Here is a 22,102-nt window from a genome sequence, read left to right as displayed (position 1 = left end):
CCTGCCACTCTAATTACTTTCCTTTCATTCCTTCCCTCTTTCAGATCCACTCTCCACACTAGGAGTTATGATGAGAAAATGGAGGGTGGAATACCGCTCATTATTTTAGTAGTGTGCCTATATTTATATCTCGATTAAAACCTAAGAATTTTGTAATGCCTTGTATTGGGGTGGTGTTGGGGCGACTGAGTGGAGCTGCAGTGTTTACTGGCCCAATGCTGTTCCTGATGTGTCTGTGGAATTCACAGCAGACAATTACTCATTGCACCTAGAGAGAGAAAATAAAACTTGAAAATAAAAGATGAAAAACAATGAATTGTCTACCAAAGATTATAGAGCAAGCTTTGGTTTCTGGAAATTCAGCATTTATTAATACTATGTTTTAAACTTAAAGAGTGATTCCTGGATTTACACTTCCTATAAGAGTTTATAGCGAATAGAAAACCCATTTTTTTCTAAGCAGTTCAAGATTTCTAGCCTCCCCCTTCTAAGTCAGTTTCTTCAAATATTCTTTAAGTTCAATATTTCTTCTCCTGTGCCTCAAATGGCTCTTTTAGTGAAAACTTTAAACATGCCATCATTACTGTATTGAAAACAAGAACATGGCAGTTTATATCTATGATACAAGTTGGAAGAAAAAAGAGCCTACAATGCTTGATGATTCTCATATAAAAGCAACATTCCACAAAGAGACTAAAATTAAAAAAACTATTTATATTCCATAAGGCTGTTCAATCATTTACATATTCTATATTTTTGATACCATTTTCAAATAGAAACAATGCAACTTGCAGTTTGATTTTTCAATCATCTAACTTTTTGCTGAATAAAAATCATCCAGGGATGTATTATATGCACCATTACAATATGCATGGTTATGAAAGGAGCTTCCAGGAATTTAAGGTTCCAACTCATCCTTTCCTAATGGCCCAGATTCAATCTTTCAAGGTACAAAAATAATCTCATATTAACATAAATAGTAACAAACATTTTTGTATAATTTAAATTGACTATATTTATGTAATTCTGTACATAAAAATTGCTTGCCTTCATTGCACTTAATTATATACATTTAATATTCAGTCACTCTCTTGAAGTATTACATTTGATCCTTGCCTCATTTGTTCTATAACTAGTCTTGGCTAGATAAGAGAACAAATTATATTAATGTCCATCAAATGTTGCTTTTGGTGGCAAAAAACCTATGTGCATATGAAATCCTAAAAGTCTTTCGAAATATGTATGACATGAGGATTATAAAAGACAGGCAATAAATATAAATGCTAATTGTGAAGACCGTTGCCTATAATTTAGAATTTTAATAATAAACATGTTCATACTGGATAATGGAAATGTAAGCTTTAGAAACTTTAGAACTACAAATCTATTCTGATTTCTCTTTTCACTATTCTGAAAGTTTATTCAGCACTAATTTATACTTCCAAGCTATCCATAGATGAATTTTCTCAATGGTTTTCATTATCCCAGGATTCAGTCAAAGTATATTCAACATTCTTCCTTCTTTAGCAGAACTGCTGTAGTTAATGTTTTGCTTTAACTTTCCTTCTTGCATCTTTATGTTTCTTCCGACAATCCTGGAAACGTTGAAAATTTAATATAGTTATGAGAGATTTGGTATTATAAAATTAATTAGCATTTCAGCTTTTAGCATCTAAGCAGGGTCCATAACACAGTGAATAGCAAGTTTTGGAAAATGTGGATAGAAATCAGTTTTCTCCTCTTCCAGCTCACAATGAATCAACAAGGGCGAAATGCAGCTTTCTTACCAGCTTGGTTTCAAAGTGGAACTAGGATGCATACTGACAAATGAATACTATACAGAAATTGATAGATAGAAAACAGAATGAATCTTAGATTGTGATTTTGATTTGCTAGGATCCTGGATCAAAATTGAGAAACAGCCTCTGGCCCAAATATCAAGACTATCTTTAGCCACATACCTCAAGCAATATTTGGCGCCTGCTTTCCCAATCCTCTGTTTCTTCATCAAGATCTGAAGCTTTATAGAATAGCTCGGGGCCCTCTAGAAAAAGAATAAAGAATAATGTAAGCTTTGTCAACTGCCTGCCCTGTAAACAAAAAAGAAGCAAATGATCCCTGTAAGCCAAGGGCTCAAGGTCTGCCTAGATGGAACAATTGTACTTTGGTAGCTCAAGGAATTACAGTGTTTTCTACCCTGCTGTTGAGTTTGCATGCTTTCATCCTCGTGGCCTCAGGGGAAAAAAAATGCATATATAAAGTTCATGGACCATCAGATTTAACACATTCTGAAACCTAAGATTTTCATGAACATTTCTCTTTTACAAGAGAAATGCCCTCTTCTCCGCATCCTTGTATTCCTCTCTCCTATCAACATTTGCTTCAAAGGCTCCCCAATTCTTTGAGGCAGAGTTTAAAAACACTTGAAAGATGTGGATAGAAAATTTTACCCTTCCAGCGCACTGATAGAGGCAAAACCATAAGGTCTGTCAGCCATAGGAGGCTCCTAATATTGTACTTGATCTTTTAAAAACAGTTTTAAAAAAATCACTGAATACTGGTGTTTGCAACCATTGTTCGGATAGAAGTTTCTTAAAACGGCATCAATTTTAATAATTTTAAAACTAGACTTCTTTGGCAACTAAAATAGATAATGTTAGCCACAGCAATCTGAACTCATGTTAAAACTCTCCAAAAATGTAGAAAAACTTACAGAAATTATGTTTACTGAATGCACAACAAACAAAACTTTGGAGACCTCTAAGTTAAAATAACTTTGATGTTTACATTTTAAGAATTAATCTGAAGAATAAGCATGTTGGTAACTAAAATAATTAAGATTTTTTCTGATTCTTACCTTTTAATCTGTCATCATCATGTGAGAAGAAGAAAAATCTAGTATTTGAATGTAGTACAGCTGAAGAACTGAAAAAGGAACAGGAGTATTAATTTCCAAAACAAAGACACCCCCCCCCCCACTTTTTCAAGCCTGTCTCAGGCCCACCCATCCTCAGGCCCACCCAATACTGCATTTTGAGGAAGAAGTATATCTTTTTATTTTCGGAGATGAATTAAATGAACAAACTACATAGTGTCTCGTATTTATTTGCTTTAAGAATCTGGAGAATTTGACCTCTCAGAAATAATCAGGAAATACTCATATTGTTTTTTTCAACAGTGAGACAGCAAGAGCAGAAAGTAATGCTGATTGATTGAATTTATAAGGTGGATATTTTAGCAATGTATTCACACATTGTAAATGATACAAGACCATGCAGAAACTGGAGCTTCCTGCCTTATTGTCTTTCTTGTGCAGTCCCATATAATCTTTGGAGAAAGCATGGGGTATGATGGGAAATGCAATCAGAGGGGAAAGTCACATGACATTAGTTTAAGGCTTTCTGGCTGCTGCTAATGAAACTACAGTATCCAATATAGATAAGTGGCTTCATTTTGGGGGGGAAATATTTGACAGTCGATCATCTCAGAGAATGCATAACCTGCTTCACCATGTTAAATTTTGAGTTATAATCTAAAGTTCAATGAATACTGCAGAAGTATAATTTACCTTTCTTTGACATCTTGTACTTCAGTTGCTTCTGATTCTTCATCTTCTGAACTACTATCTTGAAAACGGGGATCTTCTTGCCAGGAAACTCTTGATGGTTTTAATATTTCAATTATGTACGGATCTGTAAAAGAGGAAAGCAAGACCCATCCATTTCAATATAAAAAATTTTTACAGATAGCCCTCAGCTTAAAACAATTTGCTTAACAACCGTTCAAATTTATAAAATGTGATGTACAACCTAGCTTCACATTTATGATGGTTGCACTACATTCACATGACCGCAATCTGTGCGTTTGGCAACCAGTTTGCATTTACAACCAGTTGCAGAGTCCTGGGGTCACGTGATCATGATTTGCAAACTTCAAAGCTTATTTCCAATATTTAAAAAAACATCAATTGGGGAAGCTGGATTCACTTAACCATATGATTAGTCTAACAACCACAGTGATTCACTTAACAAGCACGGTAAAACATGATTGTAAAATCAGGTCCTGTCCCTTGATGACTTGCTTTACAACCACATCATCTTACAATAGAAACGGTATGTAGGAAGAATTCTAATACTGAAAATGCGTTTTGTAAAGCAGGACAGTACTGCAAACCAAAATAATTAGTGCCCAGATTATACATATTAATTCGTTTCTTAGATATTGGTCTCTAAGTGTGCAAAAGCTGGATTGGCATATTGTTGGTTATGAATAGTCAACATATTAATATCAATATGTTTATTTTTATTGTTTTATTCCTTTAATATTGAATTCCTAAAATATTTAATATTTTTACATTTATCTTTTTTTCTGTTTTATTGTTGTAAGTCACGCAATATCCACACAATGAGATAGGTGGCAAATAAATTTAATGAATAAATAAATAATCTATTTTCTAGTTGCCTATAAAATGCAGTCATAAACCATAATAAACCATAATAACTAAGACGTTTAGCTGAATCACATTGACAATTGACAGGTCTAAATGGAATTAAGAGAGTTGGTTGTGACCTATGACACACTACCGGGCCGTGTCCTATTCACAACCAGGTCACAGTAATATGAAAGGTAATAAATAGGCACCAATGGCTTCAATCTGATACCACTGTAAAAACCATAGAAAAGCTGTTGGACACATATTTCTGATGGTCCTGGTATGTTTATAGTATTTCTGGGTAATATTAAAGTTCTGTAGAAATAAAATATAGAAGCAATGTTTAGATATGAGCAAATATTATGAAACATTAGCAAATGTTTAATATTATGGATCATTTCCATCCATTAAGCCTAGCAACTAGGGCAGGTAGTACAGAACTGGTATAACATGTTTCTATACATCTCTCATCAAAATAAAACCACTTTAAAGAAAATACCCACACAAATTGCGACACAGTGATCAGATCTCAAAGGGTGCTAATGCAAAAACATGTGTTTGAAATATTGAGATTACGGTTAAAGATACCTTCTTTAATAGGTGATCTTGCCACTTCATCACCAAAAAAGGAAAAGGTAAAACCCCTGTTTCCTTCTTGCTCTTCAGCATTGAATTTTGGCATATCAGTTGAAGGGGTTTCTTCAGCAGCATCATGTTGGTCCCATGGTATTATTTCTGTTTTTTCATCCTGTTTTGTAGATGCAAGTGCTTCTTTTAAGTCCACTGCGATATTGTAAAATGTATCTTTAGACACCTCGGGCAGTTTCTGAGCTTCTTCTTTTTTCTTCTTCTTTTTAGCTTTACTATTTGATGTAAATAAGGATGTGTTAATTGCTAATATTTGACTGATCAAATATATAATTTTACACAAGTAATTTGTATTATACCAGATGAACCAAAGAAATACAAATGCAGATACTTCCACAATCCATTTTTGTTAATGCATTCAATATATAAATCCCAGTAAACACAATAACCTAACTTGGGTTATTTTTTCACATAGTAAAATACTTGCATTAGTTTATAATCCAATTAAAAAAAAAGTATAACATTTAATTTCAACATAGGATGGATGACCAATGTGTCTTTTAAAAAAGGAATCCATTACTCTTCGAAGTCCTGACAATTAAGAAACATTTTAAAATTGCAACTTTCTTCTGAAATGCCTTCAAAGTAAAGATTTTCTTCTCATTCTTTCATTCCAATTCTTAATTAAAAACTGAAATATTTTATTCATTTGCTGAATAAAATAAATATTTGACTCTAAACAGTTACAGAGTTGAAGTAGTAAACTGGTCAATGAAAAGACAGCTTAATTCTCATAATCAGCTACTGATGGAATCGTTACCTTTCTTTTTCAGCATTAACTGGCTTTTTTTCAAACACTGCATGATCTTGCCTTGCGGGGTCATAGCGTAAGGTATTCATATCTCTATAAATAAATAATATTTATATTTATAACAATAAAAAGAATTAAGCATCCTTAAGTAAATTTAGATACCATTAAAAATTCCATGGCATAAAATTTTTCATTCTATGACAACATTTCTAAGCATGTCGAGGAACAAACTATATATAAATCAACAAAATGTCAAATAATTTTGAAAAAAACCTACATAAGTCTACATTTCTACTTAAAAGTAATCCTATTAAGTTGAATGGAAAAAAATGGGTTTAAGATTGTAGTCTTAATTAACAATGTTATGCTATCTTTGTTCACAATCAGCTATACATGTATTTTTTTATAAGTGTCAACAGGGGTGGGTTCCTGCCAGTTCTAACCTTTTCTATAGAAGAGTTCCATAAATCTACAGTGCCGTTTAGAACTGGTTCCAGCTCCCTCCTCCCACCCATCTGCACATCATCAAGATGAAGAGTGAGAGGAGGAATTCTGGGAGTTCAAGTCCACAAGTCTTAAAGCTGTCAAGTTTGAACACCCCTGGGGGTTTTTCTTTAAAGGTTAGGGGTGCAAGGATCTTGTAGCTTGACAGCTTTAAGACTTCAGTGCCAGAGTTCCTGAGCCAACATTCTGGTTGCTAAGCAAGAGCGTTGTTAAGTGAGTTTCACCATATTTTACAAGTTGGCCATGCCACCCAGTCACATGATCAGCAAGCCACCCCCACAAAGCAGGCCACACCTACAGAAGAGGTTCTAAAAATTTTTGAAACCCACCACTGAGCGTCAAGAAATAATTAGCTTTCACATTTGGTTATATTATGAGAAAGAATTTTCAATTATTTCATTATTTATGGCAATGTTTCTATGCTTCCCTATTTCAGAAAGGACTTGGTATGGTTTAACAGTATAAATGCAGAATGCAGCCACGCGAGCGATACTGGGTGTACCAAGATACACCCATGTTACACCCATCCTCTGCGAGCTGCACTGGCTCCCTATCGGTCTCCGAACACGCTTCAAGGTGCTGGTTATCACCTTTAAAGCCCTACATGGCTTAGGACCCGGATATCTACGAGACCGTCTTCTGCCACATACCTCCCAGCGTCCGATAAGATCTCACAGGATGGGCCTTCTCCGGGTGCCGTCGACTAGACAATGTCGTCTGGCGGCTTCCCGGGGGAGGGCCTTCTCTATAGCTGCCCTGGCCCTATGGAACAATCTACCCCCTGAGATCTGGACCCTCCCCACTCTCTCGGCCTTCCGAAAGTCTACTAAGACATGGCTATTCCGGCAGGCCTGGGGCTGTTGACCTCTTGAATGAGGTCCAGCCCCACTAAGGCTGAGTGCATGATGTATCTTTTTAACTTGCTTTGTCTCTCTATTTTAATTTTTTTTAGTATTCTTTTAGAGTTGTTTTTTATGTAAGCCGCCCGGAGTCCTCCGGGATTGGGCGGCATATAAATTCATTAAACTTTGAACTTGAACTAAACTTTGAAACTTTAAAATCTTACAGTATTAAAATAATAAATAACTTCAAATCAGGGTTAAATGCTTTATATTTCATCTTAGGTCCATAGTTTCAGTAGTTCTCAAAGCTTGCCTGCAATGCTATATTAATTAGTGTTTAACTTAGGGGAGTACTATGAAAATAATAACTTATCTGGCTTTAGTTATTCTACTAAAGTATTTTTCATACCTGAATTTTTGGCCTTCTGCAGCTAGCTTCCTACGTTTGGGAGGGTCTATATCAATATGTAGAATATTTTTCAAGATCTCAAGATTCTTCTTCTTTTCTAAAGAAAGTTCCTCTTCTTCCTCTGTTACCAATTTCTTTGATTCCTCTGACAGGACCAAAATGGAACAGACTTAGTTACTGAATTCACAGAACTGATATCAATTGCACTCAGCCATTACATCAAATTGTATATTATTTTAACACATGACTAAATATTAGCTCAAAGGTTGTGCAGGACAGAACACATGAGTACTTGGATTAAAGAAAAAAAATGTAGCTGTATGTTAAAAGATTTTAGTGCTTTAATATTATAGTATTGGGTTGGTAATTTTAGGTATTTTTTTAAATATCTCACTTGTTTCAATGTTATTTCCTGAAATAGTTATAAATAGTATCATTGTTATTTATATTGATCTAGGACCAAAACAACAATTAGAATTTGATCACCTTGAACCAAACTAAAGTTGAAGGATTACTTATTAAGATGCAGGATTGACTGACACTGATTTGTAACCAAATTTGTGTAAATTGAGGCTTGCTTATAAGACCAAATTAATAGATTCAGTCACTGCCCAGGCTTAAACACACTAGCTGTGTTAGGGCAACGTACGTCATTATGAATCTGGATGAAAATAAGATTCAGACAGAAATAGCTCCAAAAATGTCTATGTTAATTAAACTATATTTTATTGTCCAAAAGTATTTTCTTTAAGATTAGCTAAAACTTCCCCATTATCTATGCTTAAGAAAAGAGAATGAATGCATGTAAATCTGATTCTCACTGCAACTATTTTGTACAATGAAGAAATCAAATTTTGTTACATTCAGATGAATTTCCCCCCTCTGTATATATTTTCTTCATACTTTGGTTAGGTTTAATTTAAGATCCCTATTTCTATTTTTCAGATCAAAGGATAGGTCCTCAATAATCACTATCCACTGTCTACATATCATTATTACTAAGATTATTAGATTTTTATCACACTTATTATATATATATAGGACAATTCAAGGTGGTAAACATACCTAATACTTTTCCTTCCTCTTATTTTCCCCACAATAATGACCCTGTAAAGTAGGTTGGGCTGAGAGAGAGTAATTGGCTCAAAGTCACATAGCTGGCTTTCATGACTAAGGCAGGACTAGAATTCACTATATCCTGGTTTCTAGGCCTGGAGCTTAACTATTGGCTTTCCAGAGAGATAGTAATATCTCTATGCCAATAGTAATGTGTTGTGGATCGGTAGGAGCCTTTGGAGCTGCTATCAGACTCTGAGAAGATAACAAGCAGCTGTGGCTCATTAAGGATCTCCTCCTGCGGATAAAAGACTGATGGTGCCACGCCCTAGTTGCAGAAGTCAACGTTCGTTCGCTCATTCCGTTCCTGTTTTAGTCAAGGTTCCCTGTTCGTGTTCATGATTCAGAGAAACCAACTTGGAGAAGTGATTTGCTGTAAGAGTTTGTTTTTGCATTTGCTGTTTAATGTTTTGCCAGAGAATTTATCTGTGTTTATCTTGGGCTTGCAGCTAGCCCGAGCTGGGACTGATAAAAGTATTTCCTTTGAGGTTCTGTCTGGCTGTCGTTTCTGAACGAACAAGGTGGGGGTCAGAACAGTAATGTATTACAGGAGGTATAGCCCCAAAACAACTAGAAGGTCTCAGGTCATCTTCTAAAATAATTCATAGCCAAATATAATTAAAACACATATCTATGTTCAAACATTTTTCATCATTACCAGTTTACAGTGGAAGAAGTTTCGAAGAGATTCTGTGAAATATCTTTTTATATTTTGAGTTTGACTCTGTTATGTACAAAGTATAAAAAATGTAGATGTAAATATGCTAATATACTTAGTGTTTTTTCCCTTTTCAAGGGAAACATATGTTACTCCTCTTTCCACTGTATACCTTAAGTTAGTGTAAAATGTTTTTGAGGGACCTTTTGATCCATGCAGCGGAATTACTGCAAAATAAATATTCAAAGGAATTATAAAAAGAAGTTTATTGTAACAAAGTCTTGCAAGCATTCTACTAGCTATTAACAGAATGCTGTATATCTTACCTTCCTGGTCACTATCACTTTCAAGGAAACGAGTATCCATACGAAATCTTTCATCTGTGCCAAAATGTGACTGTAAATGCATAAGCTGCAACAAGAAAGAGTAACAGAGGGATTACATTCTTCATTGCAATTATTTTTTTCAGAACAGATTTTTTTTTCTAGAATAGCTATTTTTGTAACGTGTTTTTCTTGGTTTTGCTCTTGAATTTTCCTTGGTAAACCAAAGTCATAAGCATAAACATTTTTTAATCCTTTAATCCTCTTTCAGGTTTGCCCCTTTTCATGTTTCTCCTTTATTTCTTATCTATGGATATTCTCAATCATCCAGGTCATGGTTGTCCCAAAGTTGCTTTTCCAAAAGCTGAACTTTCTTGGTTTTTTTCCTTGAAAATGTTTATCATCCAAGAAGTTTCTTTAGTTCTGTAACTGAGGAAGTGAACTGAAGACACTTCTTGGGCGAGAAGCCAATCATTTTCAAGAAGAAGAAAAAAAAAACCAAGAAAGTCCAGTTGCCTTTTGAAAAGCAATTTTGGGATATTCTTTACCTGGTGATACATTTTTTTGGAAGAAATAAAGAGAAACCAGGGGACACAAAATTGTTCATTGTAGAGAAAGACTGGCTTATAGAAAAATGCTTACATGATGCAAGACAAAAACTGATGAAATGAACATGATTTATATCCGAACCTTAGAGACAGAAGCATGTGACTTCCCAGGTGTTTACATGCTGGATAAAACTGCTGGAAACTGTACACAATATTAGGAACACTTTGAGAGCCTGCCTGGCTTAAACACCAAAATATATGGCTGTGTAAGTCTTCTACATGAAGATAAATTATTCCAGAATTATAAGAAGCCATGAAAATAATACACTAAAATAAGTGTACCAACCTTCTCTCCAGCTTTTCCCTCAAACTGAGGTTTGATTTTGAACCGATCATTTTCGTCAGCTACAGTGTCTGATTCTTCGTCACTGCTCTCAAACAGCTTCCCAGAAATTTTGGGGGTGAATTCCTTGGGCACAGAAATGAACACACATTTCATTTCAACAAACTCATTCTCGGGGTAACCCCAAATGTTTCCAGCAAGTACACCACCAGCTATAGCAAGATAAGACGTGAAGAAACTATTCTCCCCACCCCTCCCAAAATCTCTTTTCTTCCTCCCTTAACCATGGTCCAAGCCATTCTCTTCCACCATAAATAGGATGGTAATGGTTGAGATAGATGGTACCTGCTTGTTACCTAAACTGTTTGCTGAAACTAACAGAATTTTGTCTGTTCCGTTTTAAAAGAAAAACTCAAATGATTTCCAATTTAATGGAATCTTGCAGAATTTCTTCACCCCAACTTGGGAGAACAGGCCTGTTGTTAAACAGTGTTACTATTTTAACAACAGTGTAGCAGAGCAGCGTAGCAGTGCTACATTTTGTTAAGTATCTTAATTAAGTTATTTTATACTCATTTGTGTCTTAACTCAGCCTCGCTCTTCTATACAATTGTTAAACTTATTTATTTTCTTCCTCCCCTTTCTTTTTAAGTGTTCTGACTATATCTTTAGAGGCAATTATAATTTAAAATTAGTGGATATGTGAATTTTTTTCTTCAACCACTAGCTACAGAAAATCTTTGTGGAGACGTAAAGATAATCTCTAAGGATAGAATAAATTCCCTTCTAGTTTGCTCACCTTTACTGGGATCTTTCCTGAAGATTCTTCTTCAGCATGCTCTTGTACTTCATTTTCATTATCTGAATCAAACACGATGTGCTTCTGTTTATTTGTTGACTGAATTTGCTAAAATTACAGTAACAGTTAACTAAGAATTATTAGGAACATAGATGATATAAAATCAAGGAGGGAAAAGAAACAGATGCAATAATTAAAGGGTCTTGTGGCATCTTATAAAATTGAGAATAATAGTATCATTTTGTGTGGATCAGACTCAAATTCATTAGATTCATACATACATTTTCATCATTCTATTCCCTTGGGGAAGCAATGTTATAAGTGTAGAAGCAGAATAAGAAATAGTAGGACAAAAAATTTAAAGGTACAGGATAAGAAAAGAACATACAGTTAAATCTACTTTATATCAAAATTATTCACCTCTCCATGCCTATCTTAGTTTCTATCAAAATCAGTTTTATATATGTAATTTTTTTTCTTTAAATTTCTTTCTTTCCAAAGAGCTCATTAATTCCATACAACCACAAATTTCACCAATCTTCACCATCCTATCACTCTTCCTTCATACATTTATGATTCAATCTTCATTCGTTCTTTCTTTCTATATCTCAACTAAGCAATCTCAATTTCTTTCATATAAGTCACTCTCTTTCCTATTCAATTTTGCATCAACTCTCACTTCCAGAGAGATGAGAAATGCCATGCAACTGAATGATTTGCTAAGAATAAAGGTACCACAAATGAAACTTTTCCTATCTGTGCTGATCGATAGATGGAAATAGTTAAGTGCAATTTATCTTCGCTTTGGTGCTCTCCAAATGCTGCAATCTCATTTACTTTCTAACAAATGTGCTTAAGTTTCAGTACATTACGAATGGAGCATTATTGAAGTAATATTTATATATTTTACTTACTGCTTGTTTACTGTTAAAATTCAGGTTATGATGAACTACAAGAATTATTCCACGTAAATATAATTAATAAATAATTAAAAATATTGCTATATGTTTAAGTTCCAAATTATGTAAGTACTGCACAATTCCTCCCAGCATTAGTCAAATGAAATAAATAAGCCAAATGAAATAAATAGGCAAATGAAACAAAAAATTACCTGGTTGGTCAGAGCTCCTTGAATAATTATTTTCTGGAGCTCCCGTTCTTTCTGCCTCTCTTGTATTGCTGCCAATCTTCTCTCATTGTCCTGCAGTTGAATTCCCATGTTGTCTGATTTCTTTGTTTTTCTGGGAGAAGCTGAGTAGCTGCCTTCATTTTTTGGAGAGCCATTTAAATCTTTATTCTGTGTAAGACTGGAAGTTGTTGGTCCCTTGGAAACAGACTTCCCACGTTTGGCGGGTTCACTTTCAGACATAATACTTACATTGTGGCTTATTTTCTCTGCCTTGTGGTGGTCAGAATGATCACTTGAGTTTCCAGAAAGACCTCCTTTGGCAATGCCCAAATCCAAGTCTTTCAAGGGTAATGGTTTAGAGTTAAGTTTCTTACTGGCAGAACTTGAATATTTTACTTCTGTAACACTTTTCAGAGACTCCACTTCGAGTTCAGAAGAAGTGTGTTTCTTTCCATTCACATTTACATTCAACTCGCTCTCAGGCAGTACTCCAATCAGTGACCCCAGTCCCTTGAAAGGTTGAAAATTCACTTTTCCCTCTTTTCGTTTCAAATCATCTTTGTCACATCTCTCTTCTTTTAAAAGGTCAGCAAGTATTTCTTCAGGGCAAATACATTTTTTGGAAGTGGTGGGAATTGTGGGGGTCTCTGGGGCAATACCAGTTTTACTACCTAAACAGTGACGGCCTTGGGGTTGAATGGTCCTTTGAATTATTTCATTATCTTTCTCCGAATCTTCACTACTTTCACCAGCTAAATTCTCTAAATCTTCTAAGGTAAGATCTAATCGGAAGCCACTTTGCATCATGGATTCATAATCGTCATCCCCTTCAGACTCACTTGTGTCTGAACACGGATCTGAGTTTTCCTCACTCTCAGATCTGCCCCTGTCGAGAGTAGTTTGTGCATCTGATCGTTTTTTGGATTCTGCTCTTTTTTCTCCTCCCGCTTTAGACCCTTTTGAACCAGAGGATGGAGGCCTTGCAACCCGGATGGTTTTTGGGGGCTGGCCATCATCCTGCTCTTCTGTTTCTTTCAAGCTCTTTAGAGATTCATTTCTCTCTTTTTCATCAGATAATTTAGTCACAGCTATAATTTCATCAGTGTCAGCTGAATCATACTCAGATTCATTTTCCGCAGGCCTTATTAATCCATTGCACGCTTGGGCTCTGTGTGTGTTTGCTTTCTGTAGAGACCAATGAGTACTGTATTTCAGCTTAAAGTCATCACCGACAACCTCCATATTATCCTCAGGCACAATATTAGAATTACCTTTGTGCTTTTTTCTTTCACTTGCTTCAATTGCTCTGATTTCTTCTTCTGAATCTATATCATCATAACGCAGGTTTTTTATATGCTTAGAACCTATGGTTCCAGCTTTAAGCTTTGGACCTGAAAGGTGCTGATTAGGTTGTTTCTTGGAGTTAGAGGTGCGGTTCTGAATTAGTTTTGCAGGGACGACATTTGCTGGGTTTGATTCGACTTCGCTTAGGCTGTCACTGATTTGTATTTTCATTTTCTTTTTGGGTGGCTTCTTAGCTTCAGGGAATTGTCCTTGCCGTTTCTTGCTCATAATACTGTCAGCTTCTTGCAGATGCCAAGTGAGCTGCGAAATGGGAACTGCATCTATAGGTTCTTGATCTAGTTTTTTAAGGTTCTGGCAATATTTGGAAGGGTCATATTTTATTATGTTAGTTTTTGCATTAAGGAACATAAATACCATTGTACAAGTAAAAGTTCAGACTTTCTAGAGCAGTGTTTCTCAACCTTGGCCACTTGAAGATGTTCGGACTTCAACTCCCAGAAATCCCCAGCCAGCGAAAAAAATAAAAGGCAGAGCATTTTTTTTAATGAAATCCTATAGAGGTAGTGCTCCACTTACAAGTTTATTTAGTGACCATTCAAAGTTACAATGGCACTGAAAAAAATAATTTGACATGTCTTACACTTACCACTGTTGCAGCATCCCCATGTCACATGATCAACTTTCAAAATGCTTGGCAACTGGCTCATATTTATGATGATTGCAGTGTCTTAGAATCATGTGATCTTCTTTTGTGACCTTGGGACAAGTAAAATCAACGGGGAACCAGATCCACTCAACCATACTACTAACTTAACAACTGCAGTGATTCACTTAACTGTGGCTCAATTTTTTGAATGCAGATCATTACAAATGTTAATAGAGCACAAAGATAACCCATCTTAGTCTGTCATAAATAACTTTTTTAAAAGTTGGAAAATGCTCAGCATGAAAATGTGAGAATTACCCTTCAGTCAGTGAAAAACAATAGGATATCAAATCTGATGGTTTCAAAAATAGAAGATGAGTGAGCAATCCAGAAAAGAGAGGACTAAGGAACTTATGACATGGGGTGGAAAGGAGAAGGAAATGCCAGAATTTCTGAGTACCGTATATACTCGAGTATAAGCCGACCCGAATATAAGCCGAGGCACCTAATTTTACCCCAAAAAGCTGGAAAAGTTATTGACTCGAGTATAAGCCTAGGGTGGGAAATGCAGCAGCTACCGGTAAATTTCAAAAATAAAAATAGATACCAATAATGTTTTTGAATATTTATTTCCTCCCCTGGAGTGGGGAGGGAATGTGGCTTTCATAGTATCCTTCCCCTGGAGTGGGGAGGAATTGGGGATTTTGCAGTATCCTACCCCTGTAGTGGGGAGGGAATGTGGCTTTCATAGTATCCTATCCCTGGAGTGGGGAGGATTTGGGGGATTTCATAGTATCCTTCCCCTGGAGTGGGGAGGATTTGGGGGATTTCATAGTATCCTTCCCCTGGAGTGGGGAGGATTTGGGGGATTTCATAGTATCCTACCCCTGGAGTGGGGAGGATTTGGGGGATTTCATAGTATCCTACCCCTGGAGTGGGGAGGATTTGGGGGATTTCATAGTATCCTACCCCTGGAGTGGGGAGGATTTGGGGGATTTCATAGTATCCTACCCCTGGAGTGGGGAGGATTTGGGGGATTTCATAGTATCCTACCCCTGGAGTGGGGAGGATTTGGGGGATTTCATAGTATCCTTCCCCTGGAGTGGGGAGGATTTGGGGGATTTCATAGTATCCTACCCCTGGAGTGGGGAGGATTTGGGGGATTTCATAGTATCCTACCCCTGGAGTGGGGAGGATTTGGGGGATTTCATAGTATACTAAGTCAGAAATAACATTGCTGCGTAGCCAGGAGTGTGTCTCAGTCACTTAAACCTCATACATAAATCATTGTACGAGGCGCTCGACGGCGCCTCTTACCTGCCGCGGGTCCCACCAGGACCGGCCAGAGGCACAGCAAGCTCCGGAACCAGAGCGGGAGCCTCCGCCGCATGGCTCAGCTCCGCCAGGGACGCATCCGGCAAGGGGAAAGCGGAGTCCCCTCTCGCGCAGCGGGTGGAGGGCGCGGGGCGGCGGCAGGGCTGGGCTGCCTCCGGGTCCTGTCTCCCGGAGCCCTGGGGCGGCCGCGGGAGTCCGTGGGCGGCGGGGCTCGCTCGGCTTCCAGCAGGGAGGAGAAGGGGGGCTTCCCGGAGCCGCGCGCTCGGCAAGCTCGCCGCTCAACTCAGCGCCAGTGCGCCTTCATCTCCGAGCGCCCAGCGGAAGGGCCAAGCCGCTCGCCTCGGAGCCGCTGGAGCTGGGACGCCGCCTCCACCGCGGAATTTGCTCCAACTCAGCCGCTCCGGCCCATTGTCAGCCGGCTGGTCCCTGCCTTCCCTCCCCTCCTCTCTCTAGCTTAAAGAGACACCGACTTGCCTCGGCTGGAGGCCGGGCACGGGGAGGAGTTGGCGCCAGCCCGGGGAGGGGGCTGCGAGCGGGCGGGCGGGGGGACAGGAGGTAAAAGGCTGGATGGGTTTGGTTGCCAAACCGAGGCGGCTCGCTCGGGGCTCTTCCCTCTCTCCCCACGGGTGGGCAGCGGCCGGAGTTCCCACAAATGCCGCTCCCCGCATTTTTCTGGACGGGGTCTCGCAGGAAGGAATCCCCTCCTCCTCCAACAGGCAACAGCACTGCCGGATCCAGTTGTAGACTCGAGTATAAGCCGAGCCGGCTTTTTTCAGCCCAAAAAGTGGGCTGAAAAACTCGGCTTATACTCAAGTATATACGGTACTGCTTCTATCTACAAGACGTGTTCTTGAATCATTGCAGCTGATGGCATGCTTTGATATGACCTCCTATTTTCTTCAAGAAATATTACTTTATAGTTTGACAGAACTATTAATGTGTTTTCATACATTTCTATTGCCACTCAACAGATATTTCAACTGATTATATTTGTCTGGAGTTTTTTTCTTACATGGGCAGCAAGAAATATGCTCCTGAAATACTATTATTTAGAGAATATTAGGAATTGGGGTAGTAAAATCTTGCAGAAAAGGATATTTTGCTTTTGTGTTGATCTTTCAGATGAAGAATAGGTAAAACTCTGCCAAATTTACTAACCACCCAGTCCTATTAAAAGAAATAAAATAAGTATTATTTTGGGGAATGTTTGCAATAAACTTTTACAAAACTGTTTGCAAACAACTTTCAAAGTTTGCAATAACATTTGCAAAACAACTTTATGAAAAGAAAGTATTTAAGCAATGTAGCAATTTTAAATAATTTTTTTTAGCTAAGCAATACAATTTTGAATTTAGCCCATTAGTGTGGAAGAACAATATACTACATTTCTTTCCTTTACATTTACCATACCTTATGATTTGGTATTTCTGTTCCTGGCACTGCCTTCACATGGAAGTCTACAACTCCAGACTTCTTCAGAGATTTTTGAATATCTGTCATACCATTATAATCTGTTTTTTCCTTCGTTGCAACCGCTTCTTGCCGCTCCCGTGCTAGTCTGCATCACAGAATATGATTGTAGTTTAGTACTAATTAAACAGAGTGAGAAAGCAAAAAAAATAAGTGAAAAATTCTTTCATATTTCCATAGTAACCCCTTCTACTTTGCAACATGTCTTAGGAGTGGATAGGAGGTAGCTCGGGACCTACTGGCTGATATCTGTGTGATGTGTGAAAATTATCAAAAGGTTCTATCTTCCATAATTGTAAGAATAAGAGCTGTGTCAATTCACAACAAAGCTCACTCCCATCCTGCATTCCCTAAATGAGGTTGCTAAAAATAAAATAGATTTCTTTGGGATCAAAGTGCAAGTTCAATTCCACAATTAGAACGGAGAAAGATTTTCTCAATTCTCTATTCATATTATATAATTTCCACTGTATTTTGCGACTCTTCTCTCTATTGTAATCTTACAAGCTTCATTTCATGCAAATTCCTTCCTTCCACACAAATGAATGAACACACCAACTGCCAGGTTTCACCCAGTCTAGTGGTTCTATTTAGGCAAGTTCATAAGTAACCCCAGAATTTCTGATATATAAGTTAAAATCAGAGAATTTCAGCAACTGCCGTGTTTCCCAAACAGGTTCTACAGATAGCAATACTATTCCAAATTGATCATCTCCTTCTCTTTCTCACTCTGTATAACAGGCTCAACTTTGAATCAGTCCTTTGTTTTTGCAGCAGTCAGATTTGCTATCATGATTTCACTGCCAGTGTGAGAAGTAGCTCTTGCATTAAAGATCTCCATTAAATATGTTGCTCATACTGCATTCACTATTTTTTTCTAATGTTTTCTTAAAACCCATTGTAAAATCTAACACTGCACTGAGCACTTTAACCAGACAAGTCTCCTCTTCCATTCTTCAGTTCTCCATGATCCCTCCAAATCTGTTTCAAAGATTGAGGGAGACTCAATACTAGAATGTGAGATAAATGTAGGATTACTGGGACTAAGTGCTTCCATCCTGTTTCCTGCCACTAATGGAAACATACAATTGGATTCTGCCTGAACTACTTATAAAGATGAAATTATATCTTTCTGTGAAAAATCTTTATTTGCTCACATGTATGCAAAACTCAATGGTTTCCACCAGAAGCTGTATACAATATGCTAAGTACTACCTGTGTAAGAAGCTCTCTTTTGCTAATTCGATTTGCAGTGTCCCACCTTTCCATTTCGTCTTATTTAAAATCGATATACCTTTAAAGACAAAAAAGATCAAGTGGTTATTCTGCTCATTATTAAAACATTATAAGCCACAAATTCTGGGTTGACTCAAAGAGAAGAACAAGGAGCAGTCATTTGGGAAATATGGTGCTGGATTCAATCTCATGGGAAATTTTCTCATTTGGAGAATGGGAAAAGAGAATGCCTAGCATGATAAGAAGAAAATATTTCATATTTTGAAGGACAATTGCTTAAGCATGCTTGGAAAGCTGATATCCATAAAGGAGTAGGGTGGAGCATGACCACATAAGGAGATAGGAGATATTCAGTTAAATATTGGAGATGTTGCAGCAAACAGTGTGTTAGAGCAACGGTCCCCAACCTTTGTGGCTTAGTGGCCCGGTGGAGGGGAGAGGGGAGGGGAATCTGGCTGTGCAGGCGGCGGGCTGGTGTGCATGGATATGCACATGCAGTTTGACTTGTGCAAGTTGAACTGCGTGCACATCTGCAGGCACATCGTCCCACTGTTTGCTCAAGTCAATCTGCACATACATCCGTGCATGTGTGCTGGCCCACCATCTGCATGGCATGTTGTGAACAGGTCACAGCTCAGAGGTTGGGGACCTTTGTGTTAAAGGGTTATTTGAAAGATATGTGTATGGTACTCTCTTGCCCTTATCAATAGGATGCACATAAATACAGAAATGTTTATGGCAACTTGCACTAAAACTAAAGATAAATAACCTATTGATTAAGAGTTCCACAATACAACTAAAAAAAAAAAGGTTGTGAACTTTATCAGACTTTTCATGTCCAGAGATTTTAATATGATTAACAAGTTTTGGTTCTTTCATTCACAAGAACCAAAAACAGCATTCACAGTTTGTATACTTACATTTTTTAAGCTCTTTTTCTGAAAGGAGGATGTTAAGGTATGCAAATGTCTTGGTAGGATTCCCTGTTTAAAAATAACGATCTGATTATTCAAAAAAGAAAAAAAAAACTGATTTTCAAATTGTTTAAAATAAATATGTGATCATTGCCAAAAGTAAAACAGAAATAAGTAACAGCAGAATTGAGTATATATTTTCTTAGCACTATATCTGATCAATAGAGCTTATATCTGACTGCCTAGGGCTGCCATTACAAAGTGGATGAAATTATTTTTAAGCAATTTTAAAGTATTACCATGCTCATCCTTCCGGCTAATGATTTCAGTTTCTGTAACATTTCCAAACTTGCTAAATCTTTCATATAGTTCATCTTCAGAAACTGTATGACCAAGTCCTCCAATGTATAATCGTCTTGCCAATGAGATTTGTTCCATAGTCAAAAATTCAACAAATGTCCAAGGTACTGTCCTTTCAGCTACAACTTCTCTGTAAAATGAAAAGATCATAACAACAAAATATTGTGAACAATATTAAGAATTACTGTGGTACAAAATATCTTCAGGGCAATCCAGGTCATAAAGTTTTGTAAGGTCTTCAGTTTAATATTTGTTTTATGATAATTTTCTAACCCTTGACTATCTGTTAAGAATTAGTATGATACTCTGTGTTATAAACAACTTATTGATGATGTAACCCTGTTATATCACTTCTGCACTACATTAACCATACATTAACCACAATTCAGTAATATATATATAAACAGAAAGAATTACAAACAAAAGGCCAACTTGTCCATTGCTCCTATGTGTGACCACGAAGAGAAAAAAATCTATTTAATGTTCAATGTTGCTTTAAGAGATTTCATTTACTGTTATGAATGAACTATAGGTTTTGGAACTTAAGTTAAAATAACGGAAAGAAAATAGCAAAGAGGAGACAGCCATAAATTCAAGCTAAGAAGAGGTAGGCTGGGACAGTAAAAAAAAAAGTTTCTGATGATCATTCACATAAACAGTATAAATAAATTGACTCTTTTTAATATAAATTTTAATACAAATATTATTTTAATGTTTTATCGTGTTGCTTTTATTTGGTTGTAAGGCACCTAGAGTTGCCTTTACACAAGATGGACAGCATTTGGATTTATAAAAAATAAAAATAAAAGCATCCTACTATTGAAGCAGAATTCTAAACAGAGTAAATTAGCTCAACCTATTCAAATCTTCAACAGTTTAAAATTTTTGCAGAAGTCATGGATGAGGGGGTCCTTGGTGCTCTTTGAGCTTGTTTATTTTCTTGCGGAGGTTTCATTACCCAAAGTAGGTAACATCATCAGCACTGGTGATGTTACCTAGTTAGTTAATAAAACATCTGCAAGAAAACAAGCAAGCTCAGAGACCACCAAAGACTGCTCATTTAGAATAGAATAGAATAGAATAGGATATAGATATAGAATTCTTTATTGGCCAAGTGTGATTGGACACCCAAGGAATTTGTCTTTGGTGTATATGCTCTCAGTGTACATAAAGAAAAAATAAAATACATTACTCAAGAATAAAAAGATACAACACTTAGTGATAGTCAAAGTTACTAATAAGCTATCAAATCGTATTAGGAAATAAATAAAAACAATATAAATTAAAAGATAGAAGCCATATGATTATAGTAATACGCTGGAAGAGATAGATACTAGTAACGAAGAGAAGAATAATAGTAATACAGTCTTAGTAAATTATTTGACAGTGTTGTGGGAATTAGTTGTTAAGCAGAGTGATGGCATTCGGGGGAAAACATTTTGGGGGGGGGGGGGAAACTTCAATCCTGAGCTACAAATATTCTCCTTCAGAAGTCATCATCCCTGCTGTGAAGCTTATCTTTTCAAAACTGAGCCCTTCTAGGTTTAAAACCGTCAGAATGTCCACAGCCGCAACCTCAACCAGATAGAAGCCTGCTGATGCTGCCTTTATAAGCTGGAACGACCCCGCTCGGGCTATTTAAAAGCCTCACCTTTTAAATTTAAAACTCTGAGAGTGATCTATCTGCCTTGGACTACCACATCCGAACTGTAAAGATCCGCACGGCTTTGAAGTGGAAGCACAGAAGAGAAATAGGGCCCCCTCTCGCTGCCGCCATCTAGCGGTCGCCGGGATTTATGCATTTCAGATCTGCTAACCTTGCTTTGCATTGGGGAGCGATGTCCGAACACCACGACGGAAACTGGCCACCAACCCTCACTGTAACTCACCACTAAACGCATCGGACTTAGTCGCGGGGGGAAAATCCAGGCACCACGATCCCGCACTTCGAGACGTGCCCCTTCGCCACCCAACACGGCGCCCAGCGTGGCCACAACTGTTGCTCGTCGTCCCCCTTTTTTCCCCCTCGCCACTTCCGCCATGTTACCTTGGGAATTCTGGGAGTTGAAGTCCACATTAGCTTAGCGTATCGAAAGCGGCTATTCTATTAGATTTGGGTTTCTCTTGAAAAAGACGCAAGACGGAGAAACTCTGAAGTGTTAATGGACGGCGGCGATAAGTTCAGATAAGCGCAATACGCTTCTCTACCCAATCCGAGTCTCCAATTTGTACAAATGCCTGGATCTGTGAGTATATTTTTTAGCGGAAGTTCAGATGTTAAGTCACTCTTCAATATTTTGAAGCTCTATGTTCTCATTTTCTTAGTCGGATCCT

General features: G+C 37.3%; 1 protein-coding gene across 3 annotated transcripts; it reads right to left on the bottom strand.

The window, feature by feature from the left end:
- Nucleotides 1-343: 343 nt before the first annotated feature.
- On the bottom strand, nt 344-21,761 carry NOL8 (nucleolar protein 8). 3 transcript variants are annotated; one of them, XM_032210597.1, is made up of 17 exons: nt 21,658-21,761; nt 19,708-19,898; nt 19,415-19,477; nt 18,474-18,552; nt 17,199-17,346; nt 16,887-16,955; nt 12,485-14,191; nt 11,374-11,481; nt 10,578-10,700; nt 9,687-9,771; nt 7,587-7,731; nt 5,841-5,924; nt 5,021-5,295; nt 3,569-3,692; nt 2,858-2,925; nt 1,962-2,044; nt 344-1,595 (listed from the first exon to the last, which is right to left on the bottom strand). In XM_032210597.1, the coding sequence occupies exons 2-17, from the start codon at nt 19,844-19,846 to the stop codon at nt 1,542-1,544; spliced, it is 3,354 nt and encodes a 1,117-aa protein (XP_032066488.1). In that variant the 5' UTR covers nt 19,847-19,898; nt 21,658-21,761; the 3' UTR covers nt 344-1,541. The 3 variants fall into 3 exon arrangements, with proteins under 3 accessions (XP_032066488.1, XP_032066489.1, XP_032066490.1); XM_032210598.1 differs by having other exon boundaries at nt 21,586-21,760; XM_032210599.1 differs by lacking the exon at nt 21,658-21,761 and adding an exon at nt 21,420-21,557.
- Between the last annotated feature and the right edge of the window lie 341 nt (nt 21,762-22,102).

This window comes from Thamnophis elegans, chromosome 2 (genome assembly GCF_009769535.1).
Source record: "Thamnophis elegans isolate rThaEle1 chromosome 2, rThaEle1.pri, whole genome shotgun sequence".
Taxonomy (NCBI): Eukaryota; Metazoa; Chordata; class Lepidosauria; order Squamata; family Colubridae; genus Thamnophis; species Thamnophis elegans.
Note: the sequence above shows the minus strand (reverse complement) of the source record. Positions and strands in the feature narration are given on the sequence as shown.

What these genes read in the sequence shown, in the direction of transcription:
- NOL8 (XM_032210597.1), bottom strand. Translation starts at nt 19,846, where the DNA reads ATGGAACAAATCTCATTGGCAAGACGATTATACATTGGAGGACTTGGT. An exon ending in CAGAAATACCAAATCATAAG is followed by an intron (nt 16,956 to 17,198) that starts GTATGGTAAATG and finishes TTCTTTTAATAG; the next exon opens with GACTGGGTGGTTAGTAAATT. An exon ending in GGCGCCAAATATTGCTTGAG is followed by an intron (nt 1,596 to 1,961) that starts GTATGTGGCTAA and finishes CAACGTTTCCAG; the next exon opens with GATTGTCGGAAGAAACATAA.